Source organism: Phyllostomus discolor, chromosome 3, assembly GCF_004126475.2.
Source record: "Phyllostomus discolor isolate MPI-MPIP mPhyDis1 chromosome 3, mPhyDis1.pri.v3, whole genome shotgun sequence".
NCBI lineage: Eukaryota > Metazoa > Chordata > Mammalia > Chiroptera > Phyllostomidae > Phyllostomus > Phyllostomus discolor.
In genome coordinates this window covers 179,263,794-179,281,702 of record NC_040905.2, presented here as the reverse complement: position 1 = coordinate 179,281,702, position 17,909 = coordinate 179,263,794, and the positions used below count along the sequence as shown (strand labels likewise).

General features: G+C 43.7%; 1 protein-coding gene across 5 annotated transcripts in view; it reads right to left on the bottom strand.

The window, feature by feature from the left end:
• NTRK2 (neurotrophic receptor tyrosine kinase 2) overlaps positions 1 to 17,273 on the bottom strand; it is a 331,044-nt gene extending 313,771 nt beyond the window's left edge. The window contains exons 1-3 of one of the 5 annotated variants that reach the window (XM_028506291.2): positions 16,836 to 17,273; positions 15,761 to 15,969; positions 14,699 to 15,263 (exon numbers count right to left, since the gene is read on the bottom strand). In XM_028506291.2, the coding sequence (XP_028362092.1) occupies positions 14,699 to 14,910 (212 nt within the window). In that variant the 5' untranslated portion in view covers positions 14,911 to 15,263; positions 15,761 to 15,969; positions 16,836 to 17,273. Of the gene's footprint in view, positions 1 to 14,698; positions 15,264 to 15,760; positions 16,136 to 16,835 lie in introns of those variants that run through there. The other 4 variants (XM_028506346.2, XM_028506288.2, XM_036021791.1 and 1 more) reach the window with 4 other exon arrangements.
• Between the last annotated feature and the right edge of the window lie 636 nt (positions 17,274 to 17,909).

The following is a 17,909-nucleotide window of genomic DNA, read 5'->3' as shown; positions in this document are numbered from 1 at the left end:
TTTTTGAAGATTAACTTTCAAAATATATATGGAGTCTACACTATTTTTATTTGCATGTATATTATAGACATAGTGCACTATGTAAATATAAATAAATGGATGTTATTTATCTCAAGGGAGAATTATATTTTTGGATTATTCAATGCAATCTGTTCACCTACATATTTCCCCATTCTATTTTTAAAAGCTCTTGATTTCATTTCTATCAGTTATTGTATGATCAGTTTCCAAACAAGTTTCAAAATTTATAAGATGCCTGATAGTTATTATTTTAAGTATAAAGGAAGCCCCAGGAAACATTCATAGGACCAGCCCAATGCACTTTGATTGCAAAGGCACAAAGTACAGCATTGCACACTACCTTTTTATACTCCGGATGTCTGCCGTTCTTTAAGAAAAATGAAGTCTCTGCAATCCATACTACAAGAAGGATAAATCACGTCTGAAGTCTCACACCAGAACTGCTTCTTAAGTGAGCACCATAAATGCAGTCACAGGGAAAACTGAAATTGATCCGCAGGGATCTCCATTATTAGCTATTACACAACAGAAAAGGCACAACTCTTTCTCATTAGACCGATTCGTTTGCTGGAATCAGATGTCCCTGGAATGATTCTTTTTTTCCTCAGCTCCCCCTCTGTTGTTAAGCTGATCTCGAGTGCATCTCAGCTGCTTGCCCTCATCCTCCTATCTCTTCCCTACCCCTCCTCCCTGGATACAGAATCAGCCGGCTCATCAGAGCTTTGTCTTTCTTCCTCTCCAGCTAGGCTGTGTCTCTGTGATGAACTGATTTCTTACTGCACATGAACCAATGTTGTGCTATTTAATTCCATGAAAGTTATTTATTTAAAGAAACATCTTAACTCAATGACTTTGTAAAAGTCATGTCTAGAAATTTGCATATTGTTTTTTCTTTTCTTTTATTCTCACTCGAGGACATGCTTATTGATTTTAGAGAGGTTAAGGGAGGGAGAGAGAGAGGGAGAGAAACATTGATGAAAAACATCAACCGGTTGCCTCTGGTATATACATCCAAACCCCCAAGGCCTTTTTATTTATGGGATGACTTTCCAACCAACTGAGCCACACCAGCCAGGGCCAGAAATTTGCATATTGACAGCCCAAACAACTACTAATAAATACTCTTACTTGGAATTCTATATAATAGATTTGAAGAGAAATGTGGGTGTATGTATCATGCACATATATAACATGGAGATCTAGTTCATTGCACCAGGTGCCAGGGAAGAGCCGTTAGCAAGATCCACATAGTCCCTGCCTTCATGCAGTTTATATTCTAACGATGTCTACAGACAGGTAGCCAGCCATGCATTTATTGTGCTAAGTTACCTGTGCTAGGATTGGTAAATACAGGGGACTGTAAGATATAAGAGCACATGGTGAAGACAAAGCCCAGAAGCAGGGAGGCAGAGGCAGTTAGCCAGGGAGTAATCCAGGAAATGGGGCTCCAGGAGGAAGGGCTGGCCAGCGTGAAGCCCGGGGGACAGGTGACAGTGCCGAAAGCACAGAGTAGCTGTGACATCCACTGAAGAACATGAGAGACAAGAAATGAGGCTAGAGGTTTGAATTTGAGGATGCAGGGCTGCTAAGTCCTGTTAAGACTTGTTTAAATATGTAAATGTAGTGCTATCTTAATTTAAAACACCAATACAATATAATGTGAGTGGAGCTAGGCAAGCAATTCCTAAAATTTATATGGAAAAATAATCATGCAAGGATAACACTGAAAGTCCTGAAAAAAGAAACTAGTGAAGTATTAGTGTTGAAGTATTAGTCTTACTAATAGTAATAATTATACAAATAATAATATGAAGCTTTAGGAGATAAAAATTTTAGTGCTGGCATGTAAACAGACTGATTATCACACTGGGATAGATCCCAAAATAGGCCCAAATACAAAGGTGGTCTTTGTATAAAAACAAATTTATTTTTAAGTTAGTGAGAGAAAGGTTGAACTATATAATCAATGGAGTCAAGAGACATGACTGATTATCTAGCTTGGAAAAAACAATAAAACAATTTGTAATATAATATAATAAAATAAAACTACTTATATTTTAAAAATCCAGATGGAACAATGCTTTAAATACAAAAGCATGAAATAGTACAATAACAGTAAAAGAAAATACGAGATTTATTTTATACTCTTAGAGAGGAGAAGACTCTTCTTAACCAAATTTACGACATAAGAGTCATAAAGAAAATAATGAATTTTACTACAAAAAATGTAATTTTGTGTTATAAGAAGAAGAAGAGGAGGAAGAATATGAGAAGAAGGAAGAGAAAATACCATAGGCAAACATTCGGCAAAGTATAAACCTTTTCATTGTTAAACAGATTTTATGATCGAAAAGGCCACCAAACTGACAGGAAAAAAAAAAAGAGCTAAGAGATATGACAACAGAGTTCACTGAAAAAGAAATACAAGTGACTTACATACATACAGAAAGACTTTCAACCTGGATCATAATTACAGAATTGTGAAGCAAACAATGGTGAGATACTATTTCCCAGGAATATGGCTGACAGAGGTCAAAAGGTTTGATAACAAATCGTATTGGCTTAGCTGTAGGAAAACAGGCGCTTCCAGTTTGGGTGGAAGACTAAAATGATATGGTCATCTTGCAAGACAACATGGCAATATCTATGAAAATCACAAATGTCTTGCAAATGTCCCTGCAATTCAAATTCTAGGAAGTCTTCCTACAACTTGCACACAAGGCCATTCAAAAGGAGGATGGTAAACATAATTGATTCAATTACTGTACTGCCTGGCTATGAAAAAAAAAAGTTAGGTACATATGCTGATACAGAAACATTTTTAAGATATGTTGTTAAGTCAAAAAAAGGAAAGAAAGAAAAAGAAAAAAACGCACACCAAGATGCAGAACAGTGGGTATAATTAAAGGTATAAATGGAGGGCATATGCATGTATGTACATGCCTTCATCATGTACAAACAACAAAGACAGATATGTCCTCATTTATGTAAGTAGACTATTTCTGGAGGCAGACACACAAACTAAAATCAAAGGTGTCTCCTGGAAATGAGGCTGAAGGAAGGATGGAATGGAGGGTTACTTAGGGTGAAACTAACTTTTCATGATACGCTCCTTGCACCACTAGCATTTCTTATCGTGTTGAAATATTACATTTAAAAAAAATTGCTTACTAATAAAATTCCATGCAATGAAATTAATGCATTTCAGAGAAAAGATGTGCAAAATCACTTTAAAGAATCTGACCAGCTCCCAGGCTGGAGCAAAGCTTGGCTAAAGGCACTCCAAAGAAAGAATGTGTCAATCAGAATTGGTGCTGGGCAGGGAATAAAGGAGAGAGAAAGGAGTGTCCATCCAGGGGACACAGGTCTGGGCCAAAGTACTTCAAGTTCTGCATTCCCTTTGTCCAGGCGCTACAATTATGGAGATGGATGCCTCGGGCCAGCTTAGCTTAATGTCATTTAACATTTTAAATGCAGAATTAAGTGCCTTTGCTCTAATTCCAAGATCACCAAGCAAGCTTCCAGTTACAATTTGTTCTCCTTTATAGATCTGCTGGTGTAAAAGGCAAGTGTAAAGCTGATCTGGTGTATTCAAACCCATGTGATAGCTATACGTCTTATTATAGAACAACATACTGAAAATTGGCTTATTTTTTAAACTAAAAAAAAAACAAAGTGAAATCAACTTTGAATTTATTTTAAGAAATGTGAAGAGCCACCAGGCAAGGAGAAGCAGCGATATGATAAAATCAGCATTTTTGAAAGACCACTCCAGCACAGCACGGCATATGGATAGACAGGGGCAAGCCTGGGGGTGAGGATGCCAAGCAGGAATGTTACAGCACTCTAGGCAAAAAGGATGGTGAAATGAATTATTGTTTTTGCTTACGTAAGTACTTGTTTGATATTCATTTTCCCTCCCAGACTGCAAGTCTGGTAAGAAGAAAAGACCAGGTCAGTCTTTCTCACCACCATATCCTGAGTCTTTAACCTGCCACAGAGCAGACCCTGGTGAATCTCTGTTGAAAATATAAATGAATGACTGAATGAATAAATGAATGAATGAGGGCAGCAGGGATAAAAAGAACTGGACAAATTTAAGAAATTTGGGGATTTATGAAAATGAATTTGTAAGACATGATAATTAAATGAATATAGGGGTTAAAGAGAGAGCAGAATCAAGGTTTCTGGTGTTACAGACTGGACAGTGGTGTCGTCCATGAAGACAGGGGACACTGGGGATGGGTTTGGGCTGATGATGATAAATTTAAGTTGGAAATGTCAAGTGTGACACATTATGACATATCCAAGAGGGCTGTTCAATAGGCACATGAGCCCAAAGGTCCTCACTGATAATGAATGGAAACATAGGTCATAACACCGTTAGAACACAGAAGTCGTGGATGAGGGTGACAGAGCCCAGGGACAGCCCAAGAAGAGAAGCAGTCCTAGGACAGAAGCCCAAGGGACATCACCTAGGGGAGGAGCAGAGGAAAAAGAGCCCACAAGTAAGACTAAGAAGCCAGAGGAACTGGGGGAAAACAAGGAAAGTACAGCAACACAGGATGCTTCACAAGGGAGGGAAGGTGGGAGGAGTGAGGCCAAGTGCTGCTGGGCAAGGAAGAGAAAGACAGAAAAATATGCCTTGGATTTAGCCCAGTGCAGGTCTTTGGAAGTGGTGGTGGGAAACAAGTTCCATGAAGCTGTGGATTAAGACATAATTAGGAGGTGAGGCAACAGGCATAATGAATAGAGACCAGTCTTCTAAGATCAGGCTTTGAAGGGAAAGGGGATGGAGCAAGGACTAAAGAGAAATGGAAGGAAAGGGAGGGAGCAGTGCTAAACAAAAACTTGTCCAAGATGGAAGAGACCTGGTCCTGCTTAAATTCTGATGTTTACAAGGGAAAGAGATGGAAAATGCAGGGGAGGGGGAAGTCACTGATGGAGAAAAGTACAAGAGGATGAGCTCTGTAATATAGGTGGAGTAATTGGCTTCAGCCGAGAAGCGCTCCAGCCCTTCCGTCATAATTGAAGGGAAAGGTGTGTTTCAGATGCAGGAAGCTTGTTCAAATGGAGTATGAGTGGACAAGGACACAATAACGTCAAAAACTGTTATGAGGGAAAAAATAACAAAACTCAGCTGGGTTACTGCCATCATAGGAAGTAGGAATTGGGGATTGCTCACATCCAGTCTGCACATCTACACCTCCCACTGCTAAACAGTGAAAACCATGCACATTTGGGAGGAAGCAACCTTGGTAAATGTCCCCAATGTCTCCTTGCAGCTGAAACATTCATTCTGTAAATGAGGATCTTACCCTCAAATTCACTGATGTCCTCACCACATTTTATTAAAAGTAGATGTTTATTTCAACTGTTCTCCCACCAGATATGAACAACTCAGGAGCCCCTTGCCTCCCTACTCTAACTTATTTTTCTGTAGCACCCCAGTGCCCTCAATAAGCACAAGTCAAACTGAAGCAATGTCCACGGGGAGTTTAAATTAGATGGCAAGCAGCCCACGGGACAGTCAGGAAACATGTAATAAACTCTTCCGACCAAAAGGAAAGGAAAGCCTGATGGGCAGAAAGATGAGATTTGACTTCAATGTAAGCCCCTGCTCTGAGGGTCAGGAAAGGAGGAGACTGGCCGAGAGACAAGCCAGTTAGAAATCGCTCTAGGGCACCATGCATTGAAGCAGCCCTGCAGTGGGCTGATCAGACATGAACGTGTGGATTAGTTGATACAATTGCTGAAAGTGCAACTAGACGGTACATGTGAAGAAAATTACCTCCAAGGAAAAGAAATGAAAATGTGTTTGATTAGTAGGAACCACAGAAGCGCTGCCACTCAGGAGGCAAGGAGCTGGTGACCTGCAAAGCCATCTGACCTGAACGGCAGCATTGGACTTGGAGAAAGACCACCGATCAGACTTCCAGTGCTTAAGCCACCAAGAGAACTGGAGCAAGCTCTGGGTTGGCCCCAGGGAGGAGGCAAGGGTGAATTCCAGAACAGAAAAGGAAACCCAAGTGCCCGTGGCTGACTGATTCAGAACCACAGAGCCTTCCAGGGATTCGCATCCATCTAAGACCCAACCTCCAATTTCAAGATAAGGAAACTCAGGCTGGTGAGATTAAATGGCTCACCCAGGATCCCAGTTTCTGATACTGTGAGAGTGTGGATGTGAGCCCCACATCCCAACTCCCTGCCCACAGCCCCTCTCAAGTTCCTGCACTTTGCTGCCCCTTGAGTGTGTTAACCTTATCAAGCCAGGTTCAGTGAGAATGATGGTAGTTGGCCCACGGATCCTGCAACCCAAGATTTCTTTCAACATCTATTGAAGGAGCTTAGCAGCCAGATGCCTACCTGAGTGTGTGTGTGTGTGCACATTTGTGTGTGTTGGGGGAAGTGAAGAGGGGGATAAGAAACACCACCAGAAACAGAGGAAGAAGACTGAAGAGTCACAACAGGAAAAGGCTAATGGTAGGAGTGCAAGGTAAATATGCCAGGAGCAAATCTTTGAGTTTGGGTGGCGGCACCAAAGCTCTGAAGTGAAACTGGGAGAAGACTACAAAGAGTGCTATGGTTTGGGTTGGGTTGGGTTTTTGGAGAGAGGTGCTTAGTGTTAGATCATACCTTACCTGAGACCTTAGAGGCCACCAGGTTGAGCTCTCGCACACCACTCTCCACCCGTGCACATGCAATGCGCAGGTGAGTAAGCCAGGACAGGAGAAGGGAGGCGAGATGTCCCACAATGAGTAAGTCACAGAAACAGGCCCAGGACCCTCTGTCACCTCACAGCAAGGGGCTCTGGAGCACGTGAAATAGATACAGTTTTTATGGCAAAAATTAGAGTGCAAAAGAGCCTCTCTTTTTAGATTATACTGTTTCACAGGTTAAAACCCAAAATTTGATTATCTTTTGGTTTAAATTATACCACTGTAGAGTTGTTCAAAAATGCCTGCCTGATGATATAATTTTTTGTTCAAGTTAAGAGAAGATCAAAGAGGACAGAGGCCATGGGTCTCTGAGAAGCCATGTCGGCTGAAAGTTCTAACACTCAAGTGCTTCCCTCAGAGAATACCTCCCATCAGGTCTTCATGGAGAGATATCCAGAATGATTAAAGCAAACTTAAAAGTCTGGGTAGGGATATGATGCGCAGCTCAGTGACTACAGTTCACAACACCGGTATTGTATATCAGAGAGTTGGTAAGACAGTAAATCTTAAAAGTGCTCATCACGAGAAAAATATTGTAACTATGTGAGGTGATAGATGTTAACTAGATTTATTGTGGTGAGCATTTCCAATATATGCAGTATAAATACCAGATCATTATGCTGTATACCTGAAACTAATATAGTATGTCAATTATATCTCAAGGTTTAAAAAGTCTGGCTGGTTTAAGGAAATACATCCTAAATTATTAGGAAAATTTGTAATTCAAGAAATTACATCTGAAAGGATGCACACAAATCAAATTCTGATGTGTGTGAGTGTCCAGAAAACTGCTGAGATACACAGATTACAGAAAAGGGTGGGGTGCCAAAGAGCAATAGGTCCTTACCTGCAATAAAAGAAGGGGACTGTTTTGAAGGGGTTGAGAAGTACAGATTGGTAGTTACAGAACAGTCACAGGGATATAAAATACAGCATAGGGAATATAGTCAATAATATTGTAATAACCATGTATGATGCCAGGTGGGCACTTGAAATATCGGGGGGACCACTTTGTGAAGTATATGATTGTCTAACCACTATGCTGTACACCTGCAACTAATACGAAATCATATTAAATGCAAACTGTAATCGAAAATAATTTTTAAAAAGGGGACTCTAAACAGTGTGTGTGATTATTAACATTTTTGTTCCTCACTGGAAATGCCATAATCCCAAAGGCACACAAATCATTTATCTTCTAATCATACAACACATGGCAACAGAGGAGACGAGGATGATGAAAGGGGAAAGCCATGAGACGAATCGCCAGTCCACCTCCCGCCCACTGCCATGCTGTTTAACTTGAGAATATTTACATGAATCTTTACACTTCTCTTCAAACTGACTGTGCTTTTGAGGCCAAATTTGGGCAAGTGGGGCTGAGCAGACAAAGCCCGAAGGGATATACTGGATGGGGTTCTCACCCAAATTCCACTCTGCTTGACCAGAGAGCCCCAGGCACGCCAACCAACCTGACAGTCCCCCCAAGGCTGTCAAGACCTTCTCACTTACTTCAGTGCAAGGTTTCAAACCCAAATAAGCAGATGCCTGTAAAATGCCTTTCGGGTCCCTGGGGAGAAGCCCTGCATGAAAGCAAAGGCATGTCTCCAAGGTGTGCTCTTCCCGGACATGCCTCACTGCAGGCCGTGGACAGCACACAAAATGGTAGCAGAATAAATTCTGGATGTGAGTCAACAACCCTTGAGCTTGCTCACTGGCTCAGCTCCTGGAGTTCAGCCATCAATCTTAGGGCAATGAGAAGTCAGGGGAAGACAAGAAGGCAGGAAAGAATAAGTACTCTCCTGCCACAGGTCTTTTCATGGGCGCTAAGGCAGACTCTATACAGGGCTGTGGATTCCTCCAATTACATAACCACCTCTGGCCATGACAAAGACTCCAAAGGCAGTGGCCTTCATTCCGGTCTGCCTGCTCTGCCCGCCTTCCAACCCTAACCTGCCAAGATGGTCCAGCAGGCACAAGTTAGTGTCTGTCATTGCTGCCAACTCACAAAGGCCTTTCTTTGTAGTTTGACTCATGCTTGAATTGCCTAGTGAAGAGGAAGGCTCAAAATTTTTAAAAAACACAGTAAATTAAACAAAAAATGTATTTCCTCTTCTGAAGATAAGGTCATTGCTTTAGGATCAGTAGCTCATGCACTTTTAAATCTCTTTGTCCCTAGTGGAGACACGTTTGCACAGACTTAACCTGACAAGCTTGTCTCCATGTGCTTCTAAAATGGTGGGCTGGCATCAGGGTTAGTTCCAGGCCACGGAACAGGGGGGAGGCACCTGAAAGTAAAGGCCATGGCATTTCCTTTGTGTGCTAGGAAAAAAAGTTTTTAGTGCCCACCACACATTTAGTGCATATCATGGCCTTAGGGAACTTACTGAGCTGACCTTAGTGTATTCAGACGGGGCTGGCACAAAGCATTTCTAAAGCCTCTTCTCCTTCTGTGATCCTGATTCTCAGTGGCCCTGTGACCTTGGACTCATGAGCCCAGCACTAATATGCCAAAAGCCTTATCAGCAACTCACATTTTTAAAAGACCCAGCTTGAAGAATTCAGAGCGGACATTGTAAACTTGCACATGTGAGAGATGACACCAAAGATCCTCAGACTCTCAAACTGCCGGGCTCTGAGCACCCCACGCCACCCTTCACTCCACAGCTGATGCATAAACCACATTACCTCTGTAACTGAAGCTTCCTGGAACTTCAGAGCCAGAAGAAACTTGTCTGAATGTTGACTCCAAAGGCCCCCACTTTACATCTGACAAGCTCAAGCCCAGAGACAGTAAGGGGCTGTTTCCAGATCAGGTAGCACCTGACTCCAGCTTTCTGTCACATACAGGTGTTTTTGAAACATGTGCACTTCATACCTACGTATCACTTTTCTTCCCAGATTTATAGCATTCACAACCATTCACTCCTTCATCTCCCAAATCAGTATTTATGACTTCCCAGAGAGCAAAGTAAGTGGTGAGAAGATGCCGTGATCATGTGGGGTCATTGCCTTTTTTCATTAAAATTGATCAGCAAACAAATGTAGAGCTAAAATTATCAGGGCACTGTAGGGCTCTCAGATTTCTGCCACCTGGTTGGGGGGGCGGGCAGGTAGCATTGGTGTTTTAAACTCACTAGACAAAGTAGATTTTGAAAATGATTAATTAGCTATTAATAATCCAAAATTAAGCTTTATTCTCTCTTGTTCTGCCTCACACACATTAGACAAGTAAAAAGTTTGCCCTATCTGAATAATCTCTCCCCACAGAATCACCACTGATTTCTAGATATCAAGAGGAACCAAAATTTGGCACTGTTCCAAGGGGAAGCAGGTTCAATGCCACATTCTACCTTACTGTTTTTGAACCTATTAGAAGCTCTCCAGAGAAGTGGTAAAGTTAGTTTAGAAATAATGTCAGTGTATAATATTCAATCATAGTTTGAAAATGTTTCTTCCCCTAGCAGGCAAGATGAGCAATGAGTTAAAAGTGGAGGCACTTGCTTAGTACCAAAGGAAAGAAAGAAAGAAAGAAAGAAAGAAAGAAAGAAAGAAAGAAAGAAAGAAAGAAAGAAAGAAAGAAAGAAAGAAAGAATTCCATTTCCTTTCTCCAGCTAAACAAAAACTCTAGGTTTTATACTCCTATGACCTAGATATAGTCAAAGAGATCATACAGAATGTTCCTAGGGAGAAAGAGACCTCAACTCTCAGCTGTTCAGCCAACTTTTCAGCTTAGAAAACTTCTTTACAAGGGAATACTGAAATGGACACAAACAGAGGTTTATGGAATAAAAACAGTGAACGATCTTAAACTCAGGGGAAAAAAATAAGAGCTAAACTTGGTGCTTGGTGTATGATCACACTATCTCAACTTCGCACTACTGTACTTGTTTAAAATAACATGTAAGCCAGGCTCTTCTCTTAACTCCAGTGCTCTGATTTCCCATCAGAAAACATCACTTTTCGGAGAAGATAGTCAATGAGAGGTGATGGAGAGGGGGAGGTGGAAGAAGGCAGGGTCAGAAAGGTCACGGGGCTTTTCAGTTGTTTGACCCAGGGTAATGAAAACCTCCATAGTGCAGAGATGGGAGGTATGAAACTAAGACCTCAAAATGGTTGTGCTGAGCTGAATTCTGAAAATACCTTCACTACGAAGACAGGGTGTGTTTAACAAGAGCTTGCAAGCTGTATTAAATAATGAAAGATATAAATTAGACTATCTTATTTATTAACAAGTCCAGTGTGGCTTATGTAATCACACTTAAAACTTACTCTGTGGTTCTTAAGTGCAAGTAAAGCACAATGCAAACTTCTAGAACCGCCAATGGAGGGGGCTGAGAAGTAAATATCACAGTAATAAAAACTGATGCTGTTCACTGAATCTTTGTAAGTGCCAGAACTATTTTTAGTACAATTAATTGTAATGGAAAAGCTAAGGTGAGAGGGCCAAAATCAATGTATTAATGACATAACATTACAGTCACTTAACCAAGCCAACAATAAATTGCACACAGCAGCTCTGGCAGCAGAAGCTGCAAGTTCTATTTGTGTTGTACTGAGAGGACAAAATATTACACTGCATCCAAATATTACCCCCAAATCAGAGACTATCACCCAAGAAATTCGGAAAAAAGGTGATCATAGGTCTTCATTAAAATATAGGCAATATAAAAATCCATACACGTTTTACAAAAATGTGAATATACTCAACACTACTGAATGGTTAGTACCAACCAGAAATGGTTAAAATGGCATATTTTATGTTATATGTTTTTGACCACAATAAAAAAAAATACATGACCTATTTACCCATGCCTTTTATCACTTATGAGAGACAGGACTTGTCCTTTGCAATGCATTTTGGCACTTGATAAAACCGAGACTCAAATGGTCGGTTACATAATTCCAACAACAGGCTTTTCTCTTGAATTTCACTTATATGTGACAATGGTATTATTTTTAAACTGAATTTAGTGCAGGTTTGGCATAACTATCTCCAAGTAACAAAAGCTGGCACTTCTCAGCAGTGTGATGACGGCCAGGTGTAATGCACAGCTGTAGACAGAGAGGTACAGATCCAGACACAGGCCGTGTTCCTGGGTAACGAGTGTGAGACAGGCACTATGCTGGGGAGATTTTTAGTGAAATAGGTCCAAACAATGACCCTGAAAGCAAAATGTCAGCTTGACTTAAAAAATGCATGTAGAAACAAACTAAAAGTCTTATCTCTTAATTAATCAATACATATATTTTTAAATGTTCTATTATGACCTCTCTCAGTATTCTGACAGGCATAGGGGTTATATTTTCCCCCAATATATAGCTATTTAAAAACATACTATTTTTAAATGATACAGTCAACTGTTTCATCAGCAAGTTCTAAGCAGTTTATTTACTTACATTATTTCTTTTTTTTTTTTAATAGAAACATGTAAGTTCATCTAAACACCACAAAACCAGAACTTTAAAACAAGTTATTTTAGGACTACCCTTGGGTCTAATAACAAAATTTTTAAAAATGTGCATTTGGTTCCAACTGTAGCTGGCACCCATGCCGAGAACTTAAAAACTGTGCAAGCAAATATTAACATATAAGAAAAAGAACACAGATGGTGTCATATGTGGATGAGTGAAACAAGCCCATGAACTAATATCATTTTGATATCAAAAGAGCAGAATTCAAAATAATTATATTAAGTGCTTTCCAAACAAGGATTCTGATACATTTTACAGACAGGGACACCTAGAACTCAGACAGGCCGGGCTCCTCCAAGGATGACGGACAGAGCAGAAAAACACACTTTTTTCTGTCGGCCAGTCTGATTCCCCATCCTAAACGCTTATGCCTACTTCTCAATTATCTCAATTATTTCATGCTCAATAAATTTTCAAATCAAAGGGGTAAAACTAAGAGTAGAAATCAGGAGCATCATTATTGAATGAATAACTGTGACGAGAGCTTTGGTAAATATAATAAAAAAATCAATTTTAAAAATTCTGAAACTAGGAACCTGTCATCAGACATAAAAAGAACAACAGCAATTGTGGAGACTTATATAAGAAAGCTCTGCTTAAATCTACCTTATATATATATAAGGTAGATTTAATATATATATATATATATATATATATATATCAGGTAGCTAAGACCACTAATATTTAAAATAATATTTTTTAATTTAAAAAGTTTTGTCTTTTTTATGACCTTTAAAATATTAAAGTGAACAAAAGTTAAAATGAAAATGATTAGCCCTATCTCATCTCCTCCCTCTTTATATTATCTATCATCTAAGAATTTTAAAACAACAAAACATCTAACTGTACAAAGGCACTGCCCATGGTCTCAAAATAATCTGAAGAGCTCTGAATTCCATATGACTTCCTGCATCTGACCACTGACATCCCATCTCATGAAAAAGCCTCAGATCCCGACAAAAGGCCATAGACACTCTGACCAGCCGGGCAAACTTGGACCAGCCCAGCCCAGGGACAGCATGGCCAGGGCCCTACCCTCCCTTCGCTCAGGCTGACCACTGCTCTCCTTGCAAGAAAGACTAAGAACCAAGCCTCCTGGATCCAGCCTGACAGTTGGCTGCTCCCGGTACATCTCAGCAGTGCTAGGCCAGTACATTTCCCCTCGGTTCTGTTGTCACTTCCTTCCGCCCAAGCCTTATAACATGAACATCACCAGCAGAGAACAAACAGAGACTACGTGGGTCTCTTACTTACATGAAAAAAAAAAAAAAAACAGGTTATCTCGTTCATACGTTGGCAGAAACAAGCTGTGCGTTTTCTGTGGGAAAAAAATGCATGCGCACTCGCCAACCGGAAGGCCACAGCCAAGCCCTACTTTCAGGGCTGCCTGTCTTAGTATCAAACACATACGGAAACCAGGAGAAAGTGTGCCTTACAACCCTCTACATGGATGAGTAAAATCTCATGTTAATGAAATAAATAACAAAGTCGAGTGAGGGGAAGGTGAGAGCAAAAAATAAATAAAAACACCTCTAGCAGAGGTGACAGGGGAATGCTGGAGAAAGGACTGGTAAATTCCTTCTTGGTAATGTATTTGTCACAAGGCATCGAAAGAGGAGGACAGAAATGCACAATTCTGCTTCTCCATCGGATGAGAACAAGCCCAAACATTTCCAGGGACCTAGGCGTCCCATGCTAAAAGCAGCATTCATCTGAGTACTATACACTGCTCTATCATCCAACCTAGTCCTGGGAAATTATTCAATGGACAATTAAGATTTATAATCCAAATGGTCTCAAAATTATATCTCTGAGAAGTCAATTCCAAATTAAATCAGAGCAGGCTTTTAGGCTTCCAACAATCACATTTTCTCTTTTGAGCAAGTGCTTTTCAACACTCAAAACTTCTCCTCTTACAGATCATTTTCAAGGCCATCTCTGAATGCAATCTCCTAAGCAAAATGTGATGTATAAAATGAAAAGGGAAACTGGTCAACTCCAAACCTCCGAGAAAGGTTGTAAGGGAGTGATTCTAACCTCCTCCAACTAATTTCAAAAAGTTAATTACCTTAAACTCCTTTCTGGTAAATATTACTGAAACTTCTCCTAACACAACATACACATAGCATCTTATCAAACAAAAATGTCCAAAATTAAGTTATTGCATATGGACAGCTTAAAGCACACGCAGCAGGGCTTGGAATTATAAAGTGCATATAGAATGCCTTCCTACAATGGACACAAGGGGTGTGTGTGTGTGTGTGTGTGTGTAATGTATTTTAAATTGTCACACTTCTCCCCATGGTATCAGCCCCAAGCCAGTGAAACAGATAGGTAATTGACAGATGGCCCAATCCTGCATGCCTCATCTCTGACTTCTCCCCAGACTTGAGATAACATTCATGCCCAGGAAGGGCCTGCCTGGCCAGCCCCGGTCATAGGGGCCAAGAGAGAAGAAAGAAGGAAGAACATCAGAAACTCACATTTCGGTGATGTTCTCAGGGTCTGCACTGCTAGGCTCCAATCTTGGAAATGCCACGATGCCAGGAGTAGGGTCGCTGCACCAGATCCGAGAGGTGCTGCATTTGCAGGACATAGGACAGGCGAGAGCGGCCCTCCAGAAGCCCACAACCAGCCAGCAGAAGCCCCAGAGTCGGGCCATTGCAGGTCCATGCCACCTTGTCCAGGTCGACATCCCTAGCCGCCAGTGCCAGCTGGAGTGAGACTGAGTACGTGTCCCTGTGCTGCACCGGTCAGCCTCCCCTGCCAGTGCTGAGTGGTCTTTGCCGCGCTCGCCACTCTCTCTACTGGATGTTGGTCACCGGCCGCAGAGTCGCAGAGTCGAGTGTGTCCAAAGCTGAGTATGTCCTGAAGGGCAGCACTGTTCACAGTGCCTGGGGCATCTCCGGCTGCTTTACAGGGGGCGCTACCAGCACTCGCAGCTCCGCTGCGGGCGCCACAGCATGGCCCAGCGTTCCGGGCACCGGCCGAGGCGGGCGCTCCCGGGACTCTCTGGGGGTGCACTGGGATTCCGGACGCACCTCGGAGCTGAGGACAAACAGACACACATGAGACTGGGGATAGGACCCCAGACACCATGAAATGAGGCACTCTCTTTTCGCGCTCGCATCACCCCCACCCTGACCCCAGCCAGGAGACTGTGGGTAGATAAGTGCCCAGCTCCCATCCAGAAATAAACTTGCCCCTCGATGGCACTGATGCCTCTGGGGCCACCAGTATGCCCATTCTCTTTCCAAGTCTGAAGTCTAGAGAGGGAAGGTAGGGCTAGGGTCCCTGAGACCGGATTCCATGGCACAGGCCAGGAGAAGGACCCTTTGAAAGGGGGACGAAGAGACTGCTGGCTATGATGGCTCCGAGACGCCCCCCCCCCCCACCCCCCATGATGCTGCAGAATCCACCACCGCCGCTGGGTGCAGGGGGCGCGGGCAGGTGGTGCGGCGCGTCCCACCTGGGGAGCCGCCACAGCCGCCCCAGGGGGCACAGTAAGGGCCGAAACCAGGGAGGCCACTGCCCTCGCTGCTCACCGGGCCTCCGGCGCCTACCGCCCGCCGGCGGCGCCTGGGTCCAGGCTCCTCCTGCCGCTGGGCACGGAGCGCGGAGAGCGCGAGCGAAGGAGCGAGTGAGGCTCTTGCTCCAACCCAATTCCGGGAGCCGCCGCCGCCGCCTCTGCTACTGCTGGTGAAGTGACGTGAGGGCTGACGCAGAGCAGGGGCAGAAACTCCAGAAAATTAGTCTGAAATCCAAAAACACACACGCTCATACACACACAAACCCATAACACCCTCCAGACAAAAGCAACAAGGAGGGGAGGGGAATCTGGGGGCGAGCGGGGAGGAGGGAGGCATCGGTGCCACTGGCCAGAAGCAGACAGCAGCAGCATGTGGGAGTTCACACACGCGCACATACGCGCACACACACATCCTGGCAGTGTAGACGCGCGTCCGTGCTGTGTGTGTGTGTTCATTTAGATCCAGGTACCTCTGAAATGGACCGTTCCGCTGCTCAACGCCTCCCTAATTCACAACGCAGTCTCTTCTACAATCGCACCAGAGGCTGTCTCCTTTTTTGAAATGAAAACCCAGCTCGGTTCAGCTCTGAAAAATGCGCTGATTCTTATTATAGGAATCCTCCCTCCCCGCTGCGTTTTCCTTTACCATCCTGCCTAAAGGGGAGGACTAGCTATCCTAAAAATAAATAAATATTGTAAACACCAAAACGTATTCAACATCAGTAACAAGGAACAGGCCCCCATTCCAGGATATCTATTTGGGAATCCGTGATTTTGGAGGGTCTTCCTGTTGGTGCTTTTGTAGAAGGAGGGGATTATTCAAACGCAACTCTAGCTCTCGAAGTGGGCCTTTTTCCTGCGGTTTTCTGGTATCACACGCCCGGGAAACAGAGACAAGTGAGGGGAAGGGAGCGCGCCTGGAGCGTTTGGGGTTCCGTAAGTGCGCGGCTGCAGCCTCGGCCTGTCCGATGTGTGGCGCCGCGTCATTTTCTATCATCTGTCAGCCTGGCAGGATGCAGCCATTCCCAGATCACTCCCCGCTATGCCCACCCCCACTCGGGGCACCCAAAACCCTTGCTCCCCTGCCGTACCTTGTGCGTTTTCGGGTGTGCGCGGGTGTGCGGGAACGCGTGCCCTGCGCCCGTGCTGCCCGGTGCACGACATACATCCAGCTACTGAGAAGCCCGGCACGACCAGAGCCTCGGGGTCTCACTAGGGACAAATGAGGCGATCCCGGAGGGTCGGGTGACAAATCGTAACTGCTCTGCGAGCTCAGTTAAATGATGGCTGCGGGGCATTAGCAAGCCTGGTCTGAGAATCCGTCTTCTTATTTGCGGCTTGGAGAAGCTGTTTTTCCGCAGTCATTTAGAAGCAACTAGGAAAATGCACCGCAGTGCCATACACTTCCGAGGGCTCTGGTGCCCCCGCGCGGGGAGAGAGCACCCCGCACACTTGAGAGCACAAACCAAGGGCCACGGCTGCGGCTGCAACTGCTCGGGGTGCGCGCTCCGGCTCCAGATGCGCAACCTGCGTGCGCCCGACGCGTGCGCGCCCGTGCCCAGCTACTAGCGCGCCGCTTGCTAGGTCGGACAGTTCTCCGAGCCAGCAAGGGCGACTGGATGGGATCTCGTCCAAAAGATGAGAATGATCACCCATCTGCCGGTAGAGGCTGGGGTGGAAGGATCGAAAAATCGTAACGTCCAAGTAAATGCTTAAATCTCTGAGACATTTTAAAAATTACAAGGAAACAGAAAGCATCTAGTGGGGCTTTTATACAAACCCCCAGCGCTGCGTTTAACCGCGGGAATCCTCTCAGAGAACCCATAACAATCTCCTTGCAGGTTCGGAAGACCATCAGGTCTGTCTCTCTCCACCACTGGGTTGTGATGGGCACTGGTTGCTGAACTACCAGGCTGAAGTTCATTCCTCTACTCGGCCGCTAACTCCTTCCAAGGAAGGAAAGCAAAGGGCAAAACTGTCTTGGTCCAAGTCACACAGTATCACTCTTCTACCTTGCCCCTGCAGAACACCTGGGGGTAGGGTATGTGCATAATTACGTACATCTCCATCTTTCTCCCTCTCTCCCTCTCCTTCTCCCTCTCCCTCTCTCTCTCTCTCTCTCTCCCCCTCCCCCCCCCTCTCTGTCACACACACACACAACCCAC